Source organism: Phasianus colchicus, chromosome 1 (genome assembly GCF_987193195.1).
Source record: "Phasianus colchicus chromosome 1, bPhaCol1.hap1.1, whole genome shotgun sequence".
NCBI classification, from domain to species: domain Eukaryota; kingdom Metazoa; phylum Chordata; class Aves; order Galliformes; family Phasianidae; genus Phasianus; species Phasianus colchicus.
In genome coordinates, this window is record NC_143436.1 from 17,360,930 (window position 1) to 17,377,458 (window position 16,529).

The window sequence follows — 16,529 nt, forward strand, 5'->3', positions numbered from 1 at the left end:
CATCTAGTCAACCGCCTTCCCATTCCTATTAGTACCACAAGCTACTAAACCATATCTCGTAGCTCCTCATCCAGGCGCCTCTTGAACACCGCCAGGGACGGCGACTCCACCACCTCCCTGGGCAGGCCATTCCAGTGCCTGACCATCCTCTGAGAGAAAAAGTTTCTCCTAGTGTCCAACCTAAACCTCCTCTGGTACAACTTCTGGCCATTTCCTCGGGTCCTACTATTTGCCTGGGAGAAGAGGCCAGACCCTTTTTCATCACAACCTCCCTTCAGGAAGCTGTAAAGTGCAATGAGGTCTCCCCTGAGCCTCCTCTTCTCCAGACTAAACAATCCCAGCTCCCTCAGCCGCTCCTCATAAGACTTGTGCTCCAGACCCCTCACCAGTTTCGTTGCCCTTCCCTGGACTCGTTCCAGGGCCTCAATGTCTTTCTTGTAGTGAGGGGCCCGAAACTGAACACAGTACTCGAGGTGCCGCCCTCCCTGCTCCTGCTGGCCACACTATTTCTAATGCAGGCCAGGATGCCATTGGCCCTCATGGCCACCTGGGCACACTGTCGGCTCATGTTCAGCCGAGCATCAACCAACACCCCCAGGTCACTTTCCTCTTCACAGTCATCCAACCACTCATCCCTAAGCCTGTAGCGCTGCATGGGGTTGTTGTGGCCAAAGTGCAGGACCCAACACTTGGCCTTGTTAAACCTCATCCCATTCACCTCAGCCCAGCGACCCAACTTATCTAGATCCCTCTGCAGAGCCTCCCTACCCTCAGGCAGATCGACACCACCTCCCAGCTTGGTGTCATCTGCAAACTTACTCAGGGTACACTCAATCCCTTCATCTAAGTCGTCAATAAAGATATTAAACAGGATGGGCCGCACAGCCCTCCAGCCAGTTCCTTATCCAACGGAGGGTAAAACTGTCCAAGCCATGGGCAGCCAGTTTCCGCAGAAGGATACTGTGAGAGACCAGGTGGTCTACCACCAGGTGGTCTACCCGTCAAATCCCCATCTCTCCAATTTGGAGATAAGGATGTGGTGGGGGACCATCAGAGGCTTGGCAGAAGTCCAGGTAAATTACATTGGTCACCTTCCTTTTGTTCACCAATGCTGTCGCTCCGTCATGTGGAGTGATGTTCCTAGTGACATGTCACCCAGGCCCTAGGCAGGCAGCAAACCTCCCTGGGGGGGGGATCTGAGCGACATGTGTGACCCTCTGTACCCCTCAGGAGGGAGTCCTCCATGATGACATCTCTTCTTTTTTCTTGATTGATGATGTGGTGACACAGGGCAGTCTGACTTGCCCAGGGCAACCCCTCCAACGTGGAGGGACCTTCATCCACATGTCCCGTCCGTCCAGCTCCAGAGCCTCATACCTATTCATAGAATGGCTGGGGTTGAAAAGGATCATCTAGTTTCAACCTCCCCGCTGTGTGCAGGGTTGCCAGCCACTAAACCACGCTGTCCAGAACCACGTCCAGCCTGGCCTTGAATGCCTCCAGGGATGGGGCATCCACAACCACTCTGGGCAGCCTGTTCCAGTTTGTCACCACCTGCTGTGTGGAAAGCTTCCTCCTAATATGTAACCTAAACCTCCCCTGTCTCAGTTTAAAACCATTCCCCCTTGTCCTACCACTCTCCACCCTCGCAAACAGTCGAGTTTGAGAAGGACCTGGGTGTCCTGACGGATAAAAAACTTAACATGAGCCAGCAGTATGCTCTTGCAGCACGGAAAGCAAATGGTATCCTGGGCTCCATCAGCAGGGAGAACAAGGTGATTGTCCCTCTGTACTGTATCCATGTGAGGCCCCGTCTGGAGTACTGTGTCCTGGTCTGGAGCCCCCAGTACAAGAAATACAGAGAGCTGTTGGAGACGGTCCAGGGGAGGAGCATGAAGATGATCAGAGGGCTGGAGCAGCTCCCCGACAAAGACAGGCTGAGGGAGATGGACTTGTTCAGCCTGGAGAAAAGGAGGCTGCGAGTTGACCTAACTGAAGCCTTTCAGTACCTAACGGGAGCCTATAAACAGGAGGAGGGTCAACTCTTTGAAAGAGTAGATAACAGCAGGACAAGGGGAAATGGTTATAAGTTGAGGGAGGGAAGATTTAAGTTGGATGTCAGGGGGAAGTTCTTTACTATGGGAGTGGTAAGGTGCTGGAACAGGCTGCCCAGAGAGGCTGGGGATGCCTGGTCTATCCCCGGTGGTGTTCAAGGCCAGGTTGGATGTGGCCCTGGGCAGCCTGGTCTGGTATTAAATGGGGAGGTTTGTGGCCGTGCCTGTGTTGGGGCGCTTGGAGCTTCATGATCCTTGAGATCCCTTCCAACCCAGGCCATTCTGCGATTCTGTGAAACAGTCATACCCCTGCTGTTTATACGCTCCTTTCAAATACCGGAAGGCCACAATGAGCTCTCCCTAGGAGAGCAAAGGGCACCTGGGAAGGTAGGACAGACTGCGAGGCAAACTGCTTGTTGCCCTGAGCAGGCACTCGTTCCCTTCCCTTGCAATCCCTGAGGTCCCCTCCTCATGTCAGACTGCTAGAGGGTAGGTCATCCAGTGCTACTTGTAGAGCGTCTCCTTGTGCCTTTCCTGCTAGGACGGCAGAGTGTGACTCCAGCAATCTATGTCCCTCTCACAATCTCAGATGCTCCCCAACCTCTCCAGCTTTAGCTCCGCCACCATTCTGAGCAGATCATCCACTTGTTCACACGGCACACAGGCGGTATTTCCGTTGCCCTTGTGTAGCAGTGACAGTGTCAGACACTCTTCGCAGCCTGAGACCTGAATCGCTGCATGGACTTAGGTGCTGAGTCACCACGTTCCATCTTGCAACAGCTCCCTGCAGCGTGGGGACTGTGGCTGCACCTTGGTGCTACAGAGGAGCAACAGCCTGTCAAGTGATTGCTCTTCTCCAGGGTGACCAGGTGCCACGGGCTGTGCTAACTGTGTGCCTGCACTGACTGCCGTGTCACACCCTTCTGACGTGCCACACTGGTTTTGCCCATCCAGTTTGCTGGGAAGGTGGTGAGGAGGAGAAAACCCTGTGATCCCAGCGCCTAAGTCTGCCCTCCTCAGGACAAGCAGAGAAGAAGAAGCGGACAAAGAAATGTGTGTGGGATGGTGGGGTTTATTGTGTTGACACTAGGGACTAGAGCCAGCAGACGGCGTTGGCACACGGCTGTTTTCATGCCATAGTTTTGGGGGCTGAATGTGTGGGGGGATGCTGTCTTCGACACTGGGCTCAGAAGCGACTTCACGCCTGGGATACCCCCACTGTTGGAACGGCTATCCATGCCATCATTTTTCTGGCTGACCTCGGGGGGATGTTGGCTTTGATGTTGTACCCGGGAGTGACTTCATGCCCGGGATAGCCCCCGCTGTTGAAACTGCTTCCATGCCATCTTTTTTGGGGCTGACTGGAGGGGAAATGCTGGCTTTGATGTTGGACCCGGGAGTCACTTCATGCCTGGAATAGCCCCCGCTGTTGGAATTGTCTCCTGCAGCCTCCTCAGGGCCGGCTGTGGACATCTGGGACTCGATGTGCCACTGAGGAACGGCTTCGCATGCGGGCCTCCCCTGGCTGCGTGGGCCGTTCCCCAGTGTGTGAATGCAGGGGAGCCCTCGAGGACCTCCGTGTCACTGGTCTGGTGGTGCTGTGGGTGCTGTTCTGAGCAGCTGGAGATGGTGTTCGCCTGCTGCCCTGAGGCCTTCTGGTCCGGCTCTGGGAACCCGGGGCCTGACCTTGCAGCGGGGAGCGGCTTCGTGTCCGGCTTGTTCCCCGCTGCCTGGAACGCCTTCTGCGTGCAGCCACTGTGGCTGCTCCGGAGGATCCCGATGTGCCCTGTCTGGTGGATGGGTGTGAGCTGCTTTCAGCTCTTGGGGCTGCTGTGCGTCTGCTGCCACGCTGTGCTCGGTGCAGCTCAGATGCATCCTGATGGTCAGGAAAATGTGAGCGGATTGTCCCATGTTCGGTCCCCAGCTCACTGGTCTGACTGCTGAGCTCTGGCAGCTGGGAACTGTGTGATGGCCCCGATGCTACCTGGCTGCTGGGGCCGGACCTGCTGTCCTCTGGTTCCTGGGGGCCGTGGGATGGTTGCAGGCCCCCCTGGCTGGCAGTGCTGGGCCCAGCAAGCTCCGAGATGGTGCTGGAGGCTGTAAGGGGAGGCGGGAAGGTCAGCAGGATGAAGCTGTCGCCCTGGGTAGGGACAGGCTGCCATCCCTCCTTGGGCAGAGAGACTCTGGCAAAGCTGCCCTGAGCACTTGCTGCCAGGCCTTGCCGGGGCCCAGCGCGCTGCCACGCAGCCGATTGCCTCTTACCGGTACCCAGGCCAGCACAGCTGTCGCACTCCCATGTGGCTGTTGTGTTGCTCAAGTGGGAGCACCGGCGGTGAGTGCCCTCAGCAGCACAGGAGCTGCACAGGATCAGCTGCCAGGGCCTGGGGAAGCAAAGGGGTTGTGGCTGTGAGGACCAGATTCCCAAGCGAGGGAGTGCCCGGCACAGCACATCTCTGGTGCTCTGCCCTCGCTCCCCCAGCCCGTGCTGAGGCTGAGATCCCCCGCGGAACCTCAGCGAGCTGCTGTGGTAACTCACCCCCTTATATCTGCCTGTCGTCTGCCTCTAGGGTAAAGGCACCTGCTGGCATCGCAGCGCTGGTGCCTCTGGAGGAGTGGTGCGTATGCACGGTAGTCGTCCCATGATGGTCTTCTACAAGAGAAGGGAGGGAAACTGATGAGAGCCCAGTGTCCCCAGCATCAGATCCAAGGTTGTCCCATCTCATCCACCCCAACGCCATTTTTAGCTTCTTCATGAAGCTGAGGCACGTGCCCATGAGACAGCAAAGGGCCAGGCCTGCTGAGACAGTGCCTGGGCAGGCCCAGCGCTTGCACCTTGTCATCTGCATGGTTTGGCAGAAAGACACCAACCTGGCTGGGATTTGGATCCCCATGGTAGACATTTCGTCACAGAATACTGCATTGTCTCTGCAACTGGGGCACCGGAAGCACATAGTGCCAGCATTCAATGCCTGTTTCTGCAGAAGAAGCGCAGAAGAAGAAGCAGGGTGAGCGTGAGCAGTGCCTGGTGTTGCTGAGCACTAAGCATGCCTGCAGGGTGAGGAGAGGGCTCCTACTTGGATGCAACCCCGGTGGAACCAGGCATGTGTGCACGCTGGGCACACCATGGTGTGGTAGGTCAATCTGTCCCCCACGGTCTCCTGGCAAATGACGCAGATGGTGTCTTCTGCTGGAGCTGTCACTGCTGTCTGTCGAGGGCGGTGCTCCCAACAGAAGGACCTGGGGGAAGATGGAAGGGATGGGCACAGTGAGAAGTGCTGTGAGGGCAGTGGAGGAGCAGGAAGGAGCCCCAAGCCCTGGCTCTGGCAGGCTGCTGGGAGGTGACCTTGTGGGTTCCTCCCTGGCTTGGCTGCTGCGGACAGCCCTTACCTGTGCTCTCCAAAATACTGTGTGATGCATTCCCCATCTGCAGCGCAGGGCAGATGGAAGCTGCGTGCACAGCCACTCTCTGCGCATGTGATGGTCGCCCCCCTCTCACCGCAAACACAGCATTGCTGGAAAAAGCAGAACAGCCCCATCAGAGGCAGGCACAGGGCCTCCACAGCTGGCCTCGCACCTTTGGGCAGGGCACAGGATGTGGCCACTTCTGGGTCACACTTTACAAAGCAGCTTGGTGGACAGGGCTGATCCCCTATGGGCAGGCCTTCGTCCCGGAGGCGGTTGGAAGGGCTGTGATTGCTTTCCCTGGGTTCAGACTAAGCTGGTGTGAGCCCCTCCTGGCACAGATCTGCCTGCTCCGCTCAGGTCCTCACCTTCTTGTTTGCCTGCTTGACCTTGCGTGCGAGGGCAGCAAGGTCAACGGCCATAGATTGCTCCTCTGGGGGTCTTTCTTCCAAAGTGATGTGGGCAAAAATCTGTAGGAGAGAAAAGAGCAGGAACTCATGAGGACAGGGAGGAAGGGAGTATCCCGTTTGGAAGCAGACAGGATCACCGGGGGGAACTCACCAAGCAGAACTCATGGATAGACGTGAAACTGTCGCCAATAGTGCGCCCAAAGATGTCCGGGTCATCATCTGCCCGGCCACACAGCATGCACACTGCTGAGGAGAGAGCAAACGTGAGCAGCGGTGAGCACCTGGTGAGGCCAGGTGTCCCTGAGGGCTGTCCCCAGGGTCCTGCTCTGTGCCTGCCGTGCTGGCTGGAGGCGGTGGAGGGGAAGGGGCCATGGCAGGCCCAAGGCAGTCACAGCCCAAGCTGGGCCCCCTTTGCCAAGGAGCAGAGGGGCCCTGCTCCATGCCCGCCTGGGAGCTCCTGCCTGCCCCTTCCTCCCCTCTCAGCTCCCAGCCGCAGGCAGAGCCCCAGCACCCCTCTGCCCAGCGTTGGGAGCCGTGCGCAGGGATGCTGTGCTCTCACCTGGCTCCTCTGAGCTGGAGGCCTTCCTCTTCTTATTGGACATGATTGTGCGTTGACGGTGAGCACTACGAGAGTCCCTGTTCTCTCCACGCCTCACCAGGCCGCACTGACACTCGGCCTGAGCCCGACAGCCTTTGCTGTGCTCCAAGCTTCACGCGTCACAATGGCTGCTCCGTGACACCCACTGTGACATCACGGTCACTGCCTCATGGCGACTGTGGGTGCCGGGCCCTTGGCTTCCAAGCAGGAGGGTGGCAGCTCCACAGCTTCTCTGACAGAACTTTCTTCCAACAACCTGTGTCAATCTCCCCTCTTTTTGTCAATATTTTGCATCACACCCAGCACAGCTAATTCTCTCGTTTGCTCGACTTCTTTCTGCGTGGTTGTCCTCTTGCCTGGGTAACATACCAGATCTTCCACGAGGGGATACCTCTTCTTCTCTGCCGACAAGGATCACCCTCACCGTAGAGAATTTCTTCCTAATATCTGGTTTAAATCTGCCCTCTTCCAGTTGAAGGCTGTTTTCCGTCGTCTTGTAGCTACACGCCCTTTAAAAAAGGCAGCTTTCCTGTAGGTCCTTTTCAGGTACTGGAAGGGCTCCGTGAGGTCTCCGCTGTGCCTTCTCTTATCTAGTCTGTACTGCCCCAGCTCCCTCAGCCTGTCTTTGTAGGGGAGCTGCTCCAGCCCCCTGATCAGATGATTTTTGTGGCCCTTCTCTGGACCCTCTCCAACCCTGTCTTTCTTGTACTGGGTGCCCCAGACCTGGATGCCTTAGTCCAGATGGGGCCTCACGAGAGCAGAATAGAGAGGGACAATCCCCTCCCTGTCCCTGCTGGCTGGCCGGCGCTCTTCTGATGAACCCCACGCTTCCATTTGCTTTCTGAGCTGCAGGAGCACATTGCTGGCTCATGTTCAGGTTTTCATCCATCAGGACGCCCAAGTTCTTCTCTGCAGGGCTACTCCCAAGGATTCTTCCTTCCCGTTTGTATATATGCCTGAGATTCCTCCGGCCCAAGTGCCAAACCTTGCACTTTGGTGTGTTGAACCTCACTGCATTCACCTGGGCCCACCTTTTGAGTTCGTTGGGGTGCCTCCGAATGGCATCCCTTCCTTCCACTGTGTCAACTGCAGCACTCAGCTTGGTGTCATCAGCAAACTTGCTGAGGGTGCACTCAATTCCATCATCGATGACATCGGTAAAGATGTTAAAGAGTAGCGGTGCCAAGACAGACCTCTGGGGGACACAGCTCGTTACCGGCCTCTACCAGGACATAAACCCTCTATCACCACCCTTTGTCTGCAGCCTTTCAAACAATTCCTTTTCATAGAATCATAGAATCACGTGGTTGGAAACAACCTGCAAGATCATCTAGTCAACCGCCTTCCCATTCCTATTAGTACCACAAGCTACTAAACCATATCTCGTAGCTCCTCATCCAGGCGCCTCTTGAACACCGCCAGGGACGGCGACTCCACCACCTCCCTGGGCAGGCCATTCCAGTGCCTGACCATCCTCTGAGAGAAAAAGTTTCTCCTAGTGTCCAACCTAAACCTCCTCTGGTACAACTTCTGGCCATTTCCTCGGGTCCTACTATTTGCCTGGGAGAAGAGGCCAGACCCTTTTTCATCACAACCTCCCTTCAGGAAGCTGTAAAGTGCAATGAGGTCTCCCCTGAGCCTCCTCTTCTCCAGACTAAACAATCCCAGCTCCCTCAGCCGCTCCTCATAAGACTTGTGCTCCAGACCCCTCACCAGTTTCGTTGCCCTTCCCTGGACTCGTTCCAGGGCCTCAATGTCTTTCTTGTAGTGAGGGGCCCGAAACTGAACACAGTACTCGAGGTGCCGCCTCACCAGTGCTGAGTACAGGGGGATGATTACCTCCCTGCTCCTGCTGGCCACACTATTTCTAATGCAGGCCAGGATGCCATTGGCCCTCATGGCCACCTGGGCACACTGTCGGCTCATGTTCAGCCGAGCATCAACCAACACCCCCAGGTCACTTTCCTCTTCACAGTCATCCAACCACTCATCCCGAAGCCTGTAGCGCTGCATGGGGTTGTTGTGGCCAAAGTGCAGGACCCGACACTTGGCCTTGTTAAACCTCATCCCATTCACCTCAGCCCAGCGACCCAACTTATCTAGATCCCTCTGCAGAGCCTCCCTACCCTCAGGCAGATCAACACCACCTCCCAGCTTGGTGTCATCTGCAAACTTACTCAGGGTACACTCAATCCCTTCATCTAAGTCGTCAATAAAGATATTAAACAGGATGGGCCGCACGGCCCTCCAGCCAGTTCCTTATCCAACGGAGGGTAAAACTGTCCAAGCCATGGGCAGCCAGTTTCCGCAGAAGGATACTGTGAGAGACCAGGTGGTCTACCACCAGGTGGTCTACCCGTCAAATCCCCATCTCTCCAATTTGGAGATAAGGATGTGGTGGGGGACCATCAGAGGCTTGGCAGAAGTCCAGGTAAATTACATTGGTCACCTTCCTTTTGTTCACCAATGCTGTCGCTCCGTCATGTGGAGTGATGTTCCTAGTGACATGTCACCCAGGCCCTAGGCAGGCAGCAAACCTCCCTGGGGGGGGGATCTGAGCGACATGTGTGACCCTCTGTACCCCTCAGGAGGGAGTCCTCCATGATGACATCTCTTCTTTTTTCTTGATTGATGATGTGGTGACACAGGGCAGTCTGACTTGCCCAGGGCAACCCCTCCAACGTGGAGGGACCTTCATCCACATGTCCCGTCCGTCCAGCTCCAGAGCCTCATACCTATTCATAGAATGGCTGGGGTTGAAAAGGATCATCTAGTTTCAACCTCCCCGCTGTGTGCAGGGTTGCCAGCCACTAAACCACGCTGTCCAGAACCACGTCCAGCCTGGCCTTGAATGCCTCCAGGGATGGGGCATCCACAACCACTCTGGGCAGCCTGTTCCAGTTTGTCACCACCTGCTGTGTGGAAAGCTTCCTCCTAATATGTAACCTAAACCTCCCCTGTCTCAGTTTAAAACCATTCCCCCTTGTCCTACCACTCTCCACCCTCGCAAACAGTCGAGTTTGAGAAGGACCTGGGTGTCCTGACGGATAAAAAACTTAACATGAGCCAGCAGTATGCTCTTGCAGCACGGAAAGCAAATGGTATCCTGGGCTCCATCAGCAGGGAGAACAAGGTGATTGTCCCTCTGTACTGTATCCATGTGAGGCCCCGTCTGGAGTACTGTGTCCTGGTCTGGAGCCCCCAGTACAAGAAATACAGAGAGCTGTTGGAGACGGTCCAGGGGAGGAGCATGAAGATGATCAGAGGGCTGGAGCAGCTCCCCGACAAAGACAGGCTGAGGGAGATGGACTTGTTCAGCCTGGAGAAAAGGAGGCTGCGAGTTGACCTAATTGAAGCCCTTCAGTACCTAACGGGAGCCTATAAACAGGAGGAGGGTCAACTCTTTGAAAGAGTAGATAACAGCAGGACAAGGGGAAATGGTTATAAGTTGAGGGAGGGAAGATTTAGGTTGGATGTCAGGGGGAAGTTCTTTACTATGGGAGTGGTAAGGTGCTGGAACAGGCTGCCCAGAGAGGCTGGGGATGCCTGGTCTATCCCCGGTGGTGTTCAAGGCCAGGTTGGATGTGGCCCTGGGCAGCCTGGTCTGGTATTAAATGGGGAGGTTTGTGGCCGTGCCTGTGTTGGGGCGCTTGGAGCTTCATGATCCTTGAGATCCCTTCCAACCCAGGCCATTCTGCGATTCTGTGAAACAGTCATACCCCTGCTGTTTATACGCTCCTTTCAAATACCGGAAGGCCACAATGAGCTCTCCCTAGGAGAGCAAAGGGCACCTGGGAAGGTAGGACAGACTGCGAGGCAAACTGCTTGTTGCCCTGAGCAGGCACTCGTTCCCTTCCCTTGCAATCCCTGAGGTCCCCTCCTCATGTCAGACTGCTAGAGGGTAGGTCATCCAGTGCTACTTGTAGAGCGTCTCCTTGTGCCTTTCCTGCTAGGACGGCAGAGTGTGACTCCAGCAATCTATGTCCCTCTCACAATCTCAGATGCTCCCCAACCTCTCCAGCTTTAGCTCCGCCACCATTCTGAGCAGATCATCCACTTGTTCACACGGCACACAGGCGGTATTTCCGTTGCCCTTGTGTAGCAGTGACAGTGTCAGACACTCTTCGCAGCCTGAGACCTGAATCGCTGCATGGACTTAGGTGCTGAGTCACCACGTTCCATCTTGCAACAGCTCCCTGCAGCGTGGGGACTGTGGCTGCACCTTGGTGCTACAGAGGAGCAACAGCCTGTCAAGTGATTGCTCTTCTCCAGGGTGACCAGGTGCCACGGGCTGTGCTAACTGTGTGCCTGCACTGACTGCCGTGTCACACCCTTCTGACGTGCCACACTGGTTTTGCCCATCCAGTTTGCTGGGAAGGTGGTGAGGAGGAGAAAACCCTGTGATCCCAGCGCCTAAGTCTGCCCTCCTCAGGACAAGCAGAGAAGAAGAAGCGGACAAAGAAATGTGTGTGGGATGGTGGGGTTTATTGTGTTGACACTAGGGACTAGAGCCAGCAGACGGCGTTGGCACACGGCTGTTTTCATGCCATAGTTTTGGGGGCTGAATGTGTGGGGGGATGCTGTCTTCGACACTGGGCTCAGAAGCGACTTCACGCCTGGGATACCCCCACTGTTGGAACGGCTATCCATGCCATCATTTTTCTGGCTGACCTCGGGGGGATGTTGGCTTTGATGTTGTACCCGGGAGTGACTTCATGCCCGGGATAGCCCCCGCTGTTGAAACTGCTTCCATGCCATCTTTTTTGGGGCTGACTGGAGGGGAAATGCTGGCTTTGATGTTGGACCCGGGAGTCACTTCATGCCTGGAATAGCCCCCGCTGTTGGAATTGTCTCCTGCAGCCTCCTCAGGGCCGGCTGTGGACATCTGGGACTCGATGTGCCACTGAGGAACGGCTTCGCATGCGGGCCTCCCCTGGCTGCGTGGGCCGTTCCCCAGTGTGTGAATGCAGGGGAGCCCTCGAGGACCTCCGTGTCACCGGTCTGGTGGTGCTGTGGGTGCTGTTCTGAGCAGCTGGAGATGGTGTTCGCCTGCTGCCCTGAGGCCTTCTGGTCCGGCTCTGGGAACCCGGGGCCTGACCTTGCAGCGGGGAGCGGCTTCGTGTCCGGCTTGTTCCCCGCTGCCTGGAACGCCTTCTGCGTGCAGCCACTGTGGCTGCTCCGGAGGATCCCGATGTGCCCTGTCTGGTGGATGGGTGTGAGCTGCTTTCAGCTCTTGGGGCTGCTGTGCGTCTGCTGCCACGCTGTGCTTGGTGCAGCTCAGATGCATCCTGATGGTCAGGAAAATGTGAGCGGATTGTCCCATGTTCGGTCCCCAGCTCACTGGTCTGACTGCTGAGCTCTGGCAGCTGGGAACTGTGTGATGGCCCCGATGCTACCTGGCTGCTGGGGCCGGACCTGCTGTCCTCTGGTTCCTGGGGGCCGTGGGATGGTTGCAGGCCCCCCTGGCTGGCAGTGCTGGGCCCAGCAAGCTCCGAGATGGTGCTGGAGGCTGTAAGGGGAGGCGGGAAGGTCAGCAGGATGAAGCTGTCGCCCTGGGTAGGGACAGGCTGCCATCCCTCCTTGGGCAGAGAGACTCTGGCAAAGCTGCCCTGAGCACTTGCTGCCAGGCCTTGCCGGGGCCCAGCGCGCTGCCACGCAGCCGATTGCCTCTTACCGGTACCCAGGCCAGCACAGCTGTCGCACTCCCATGTGGCTGTTGTGTTGCTCAAGTGGGAGCACCGGCGGTGAGTGCCCTCAGCAGCACAGGAGCTGCACAGGATCAGCTGCCAGGGCCTGGGGAAGCAAAGGGGTTGTGGCTGTGAGGACCAGATTCCCAAGCGAGGGAGTGCCCGGCACAGCACATCTCTGGTGCTCTGCCCTCGCTCCCCCAGCCCGTGCTGAGGCTGAGATCCCCCGCGGAACCTCAGCGAGCTGCTGTGGTAACTCACCCCCTTATATCTGCCTGTCGTCTGCCTCTAGGGTAAAGGCACCTGCTGGCATCGCAGCGCTGGTGCCTCTGGAGGAGTGGTGCGTATGCACGGTAGTCGTCCCATGATGGTCTTCTACAAGAGAAGGGAGGGAAACTGATGAGAGCCCAGTGTCCCCAGCATCAGATCCAAGGTTGTCCCATCTCATCCACCCCAGCGCCATTTTTAGCTTCTTCACGAAGCTGAGGCACGTGCCCATGAGACAGCAAAGGGCCAGGCCTGCTGAGACAGTGCCTGGGCAGGCCCAGCGCTTGCACCTTGTCATCTGCATGGTTTGGCAGAAAGACACCAACCTGGCTGGGATTTGGATCCCCATGGTAGACATTTCGTCACAGAATACTGCATTGTCTCTGCAACTGGGGCACCGGAAGCACATAGTGCCAGCATTCAATGCCTGTTTCTGCAGAAGAAGCGCAGAAGAAGAAGCAGGGTGAGCGTGAGCAGTGCCTGGTGTTGCTGAGCACTAAGCATGCCTGCAGGGTGAGGAGAGGGCTCCTACTTGGATGCAACCCCGGTGGAACCAGGCATGTGTGCACGCTGGGCACACCATGGTGTGGTAGGTCAATCTGTCCCCCACGGTCTCCTGGCAAATGACGCAGATGGTGTCTTCTGCTGGAGCTGTCACTGCTGTCTGTCGAGGGCGGTGCTCCCAACAGAAGGACCTGGGGGAAGATGGAAGGGATGGGCACAGTGAGAAGTGCTGTGAGGGCAGTGGAGGAGCAGGAAGGAGCCCCAAGCCCTGGCTCTGGCAGGCTGCTGGGAGGTGACCTTGTGGGTTCCTCCCTGGCTTGGCTGCTGCGGACAGCCCTTACCTGTGCTCTCCAAAATACTGTGTGATGCATTCCCCATCTGCAGCGCAGGGCAGATGGAAGCTGCGTGCACAGCCACTCTCTGCGCATGTGATGGTCGCCCCCCTCTCACCGCAAACACAGCATTGCTGGAAAAAGCAGAACAGCCCCATCAGAGGCAGGCACAGGGCCTCCACAGCTGGCCTCACACCTTTGGGCAGGGCACAGGATGTGGCCACTTCTGGGTCACACTCTACAAAGCAGCTTGGTGGACAGGGCTGATCCCCTATGGGCAGGCCTTCGTCCCGGAGGCGGTTGGAAGGGCTGTGATTGCTTTCCCTGGGTTCAGACTAAGCTGGTGTGAGCCCCTCCTGGCACAGATCTGCCTGCTCCGCTCAGGTCCTCACCTTCTTGTTTGCCTGCTTGACCTTGCGTGCGAGGGCAGCAAGGTCAACGGCCATAGATTGCTCCTCTGGGGGTCTTTCTTCCAAAGTGATGTGGGCAAAAATCTGTAGGAGAGAAAAGAGCAGGAACTCATGAGGACAGGGAGGAAGGGAGTATCCCGTTTGGAAGCAGACAGGATCACCGGGGGGAACTCACCAAGCAGAACTCATGGATAGACGTGAAACTGTCGCCAATAGTGCGCCCAAAGATGTCCGGGTCATCATCTGCCCGGCCACACAGCATGCACACTGCTGAGGAGAGAGCAAACGTGAGCAGCGGTGAGCACCTGGTGAGGCCAGGTGTCCCTGAGGGCTGTCCCCAGGGTCCTGCTCTGTGCCTGCCGTGCTGGCTGGAGGCGGTGGAGGGGAAGGGGCCATGGCAGGCCCAAGGCAGTCACAGCCCAAGCTGGGCCCCCTTTGCCAAGGAGCAGAGGGGCCCTGCTCCATGCCCGCCTGGGAGCTCCTGCCTGCCCCTTCCTCCCCTCTCAGCTCCCAGCCGCAGGCAGAGCCCCAGCACCCCTCTGCCCAGCGTTGGGAGCCGTGCGCAGGGATGCTGTGCTCTCACCTGGCTCCTCTGAGCTGGAGGCCTTCCTCTTCTTATTGGACATGATTGTGCGTTGACGGTGAGCACTACGAGAGTCCCTGTTCTCTCCACGCCTCACCAGGCCGCACTGACACTCGGCCTGAGCCCGACAGCCTTTGCTGTGCTCCAAGCTTCACGCGTCACAATGGCTGCTCCGTGACACCCACTGTGACATCACGGTCACTGCCTCATGGCGACTGTGGGTGCCGGGCCCTTGGCTTCCAAGCAGGAGGGTGGCAGCTCCACAGCTTCTCTGACAGAACTTTCTTCCAACAACCTGTGTCAATCTCCCCTCTTTTTGTCAATATTTTGCATCACACCCAGCACAGCTAATTCTCTCGTTTGCTCGACTTCTTTCTGCGTGGTTGTCCTCTTGCCTGGGTAACATACCAGATCTTCCACGAGGGGATACCTCTTCTTCTCTGCCGACAAGGATCACCCTCACCGTAGAGAATTTCTTCCTAATATCTGGTTTAAATCTGCCCTCTTCCAGTTGAAGGCTGTTTTCCGTCGTCTTGTAGCTACACGCCCTTTAAAAAAGGCAGCTTTCCTGTAGGTCCTTTTCAGGTACTGGAAGGGCTCCGTGAGGTCTCCGCTGTGCCTTCTCTTATCTAGTCTGTACTGCCCCAGCTCCCTCAGCCTGTCTTTGTAGGGGAGCTGCTCCAGCCCCCTGATCAGATGATTTTTGTGGCCCTTCTCTGGACCCTCTCCAACCCTGTCTTTCTTGTACTGGGTGCCCCAGACCTGGATGCCTTAGTCCAGATGGGGCCTCACGAGAGCAGAATAGAGAGGGACAATCCCCTCCCTGTCCCTGCTGGCCGGCCCTCTTCTGATGAACCCCACGCTTCCATTTGCTTTCTGAGCTGCAGGAGCACATTGCTGGCTCATGTTCAGGTTTTCATCCATCAGGACGCCCAAGTTCTTCTCTGCAGGGCTACTCCCAAGGATTCTTCCTTCCCGTTTGTATATATGCCTGAGATTCCTCCGGCCCAAGTGCCAAACCTTGCACTTTGGTGTGTTGAACCTCACTGCATTCACCTGGGCCCACCTTTTGAGTTCGTTGGGGTGCCTCCGAATGGCATCCCTTCCTTCCACTGTGTCAACTGCAGCACTCAGCTTGGTGTCATCAGCAAACTTGCTGAGGGTGCACTCAATTCCATCATCGATGACATCGGTAAAGATGTTAAAGAGTAGCGGTGCCAAGACAGACCTCTGGGGGACACAGCTCGTTACCGGCCTCTACCAGGACATAAACCCTCTATCACCACCCTTTGTCTGCAGCCTTTCAAACAATTCCTTTTCATAGAATCATAGAATCACGTGGTTGGAAACGACCTGCAAGATCATCTAGTCAACCGCCTTCCCATTCCTATTAGTACCACAAGCTACTAAACCATATCTCGTAGCTCCTCATCCAGGCGCCTCTTGAACACCGCCAGGGACGGCGACTCCACCACCTCCCTGGGCAGGCCATTCCAGTGCCTGACCATCCTCTGAGAGAAAAAGTTTCTCCTAGTGTCCAACCTAAACCTCCTCTGGTACAACTTCTGGCCATTTCCTCGGGTCCTACTATTTGCCTGGGAGAAGAGGCCAGACCCTTTTTCATCACAACCTCCCTTCAGGAAGCTGTAAAGTGCAATGAGGTCTCCCCTGAGCCTCCTCTTCTCCAGACTAAACAATCCCAGCTCCCTCAGCCGCTCCTCATAAGACTTGTGCTCCAGACCCCTCACCAGTTTCGTTGCCCTTCCCTGGACTCGTTCCAGGGCCTCAATGTCTTTCTTGTAGTGAGGGGCCCGAAACTGAACACAGTACTCGAGGTGCCGCCTCACCAGTGCTGAGTACAGGGGGATGATTACCTCCCTGCTCCTGCTGGCCACACTATTTCTAATGCAGGCCAGGATGCCATTGGCCCTCATGGCCACCTGGGCACACTGTCGGCTCATGTTCAGCCGAGCATCAACCAACACCCCCAGGTCACTTTCCTCTTCACAGTCATCCAACCACTCATCCCGAAGCCTGTAGCGCTGCATGGGGTTGTTGTGGCCAAAGTGCAGGACCCGACACTTGGCCTTGTTAAACCTCATCCCATTCACCTCAGCCCAGCGACCCAACTTATCTAGATCCCTCTGCAGAGCCTCCCTACCCTCAGGCAGATCAACACCACCTCCCAGCTTGGTGTCATCTGCAAACTTACTCAGGGTACACTCAATCCCTTCATCTAAGTCGTCAATAAAGATATTAAACAGGATGGGCCGCACGGCCCT

The 16,529-nt window shown here is 56.7% G+C and overlaps 2 protein-coding genes across 4 annotated transcripts; both read right to left on the bottom strand.

Moving 5' to 3' along the window:
- Nucleotides 1-906: 906 nt before the first annotated feature.
- On the bottom strand, nucleotides 907-7,762 carry LOC149919420 (E3 ubiquitin-protein ligase PHF7-like). Of its 2 annotated transcripts, none has more exons than XM_090136459.1 (9): nucleotides 6,426-7,762; nucleotides 6,018-6,109; nucleotides 5,825-5,926; nucleotides 5,442-5,566; nucleotides 5,129-5,291; nucleotides 4,923-5,029; nucleotides 4,591-4,704; nucleotides 4,317-4,435; nucleotides 907-4,151 (listed from the first exon to the last, which is right to left on the bottom strand). In XM_090136459.1, exons 1-9 carry the CDS (start codon nucleotides 6,466-6,468, stop codon nucleotides 3,508-3,510), a joined length of 1,509 nt encoding a protein of 502 aa, XP_089992585.1. In that variant the 5' UTR covers nucleotides 6,469-7,762; the 3' UTR covers nucleotides 907-3,507. The 2 variants fall into 2 exon arrangements, with proteins under 2 accessions (XP_089992585.1, XP_089992580.1); XM_090136454.1 differs by having other exon boundaries at nucleotides 6,018-6,112.
- Nucleotides 7,763-9,928: 2,166 nt separating this feature from the next.
- LOC149919421 (E3 ubiquitin-protein ligase PHF7-like) lies at nucleotides 9,929-16,367 on the bottom strand. 2 transcript variants are annotated; one of them, XM_090136465.1, is made up of 9 exons: nucleotides 14,248-16,367; nucleotides 13,840-13,934; nucleotides 13,647-13,748; nucleotides 13,264-13,388; nucleotides 12,951-13,113; nucleotides 12,745-12,851; nucleotides 12,413-12,526; nucleotides 12,139-12,257; nucleotides 9,929-11,973 (listed from the first exon to the last, which is right to left on the bottom strand). In XM_090136465.1, exons 1-9 carry the CDS (start codon nucleotides 14,288-14,290, stop codon nucleotides 11,330-11,332), a joined length of 1,512 nt encoding a protein of 503 aa, XP_089992591.1. In that variant the 5' UTR covers nucleotides 14,291-16,367; the 3' UTR covers nucleotides 9,929-11,329. The 2 variants fall into 2 exon arrangements, with proteins under 2 accessions (XP_089992591.1, XP_089992595.1); XM_090136469.1 differs by having other exon boundaries at nucleotides 13,840-13,931; nucleotides 14,248-16,358.
- Between the last annotated feature and the right edge of the window lie 162 nt (nucleotides 16,368-16,529).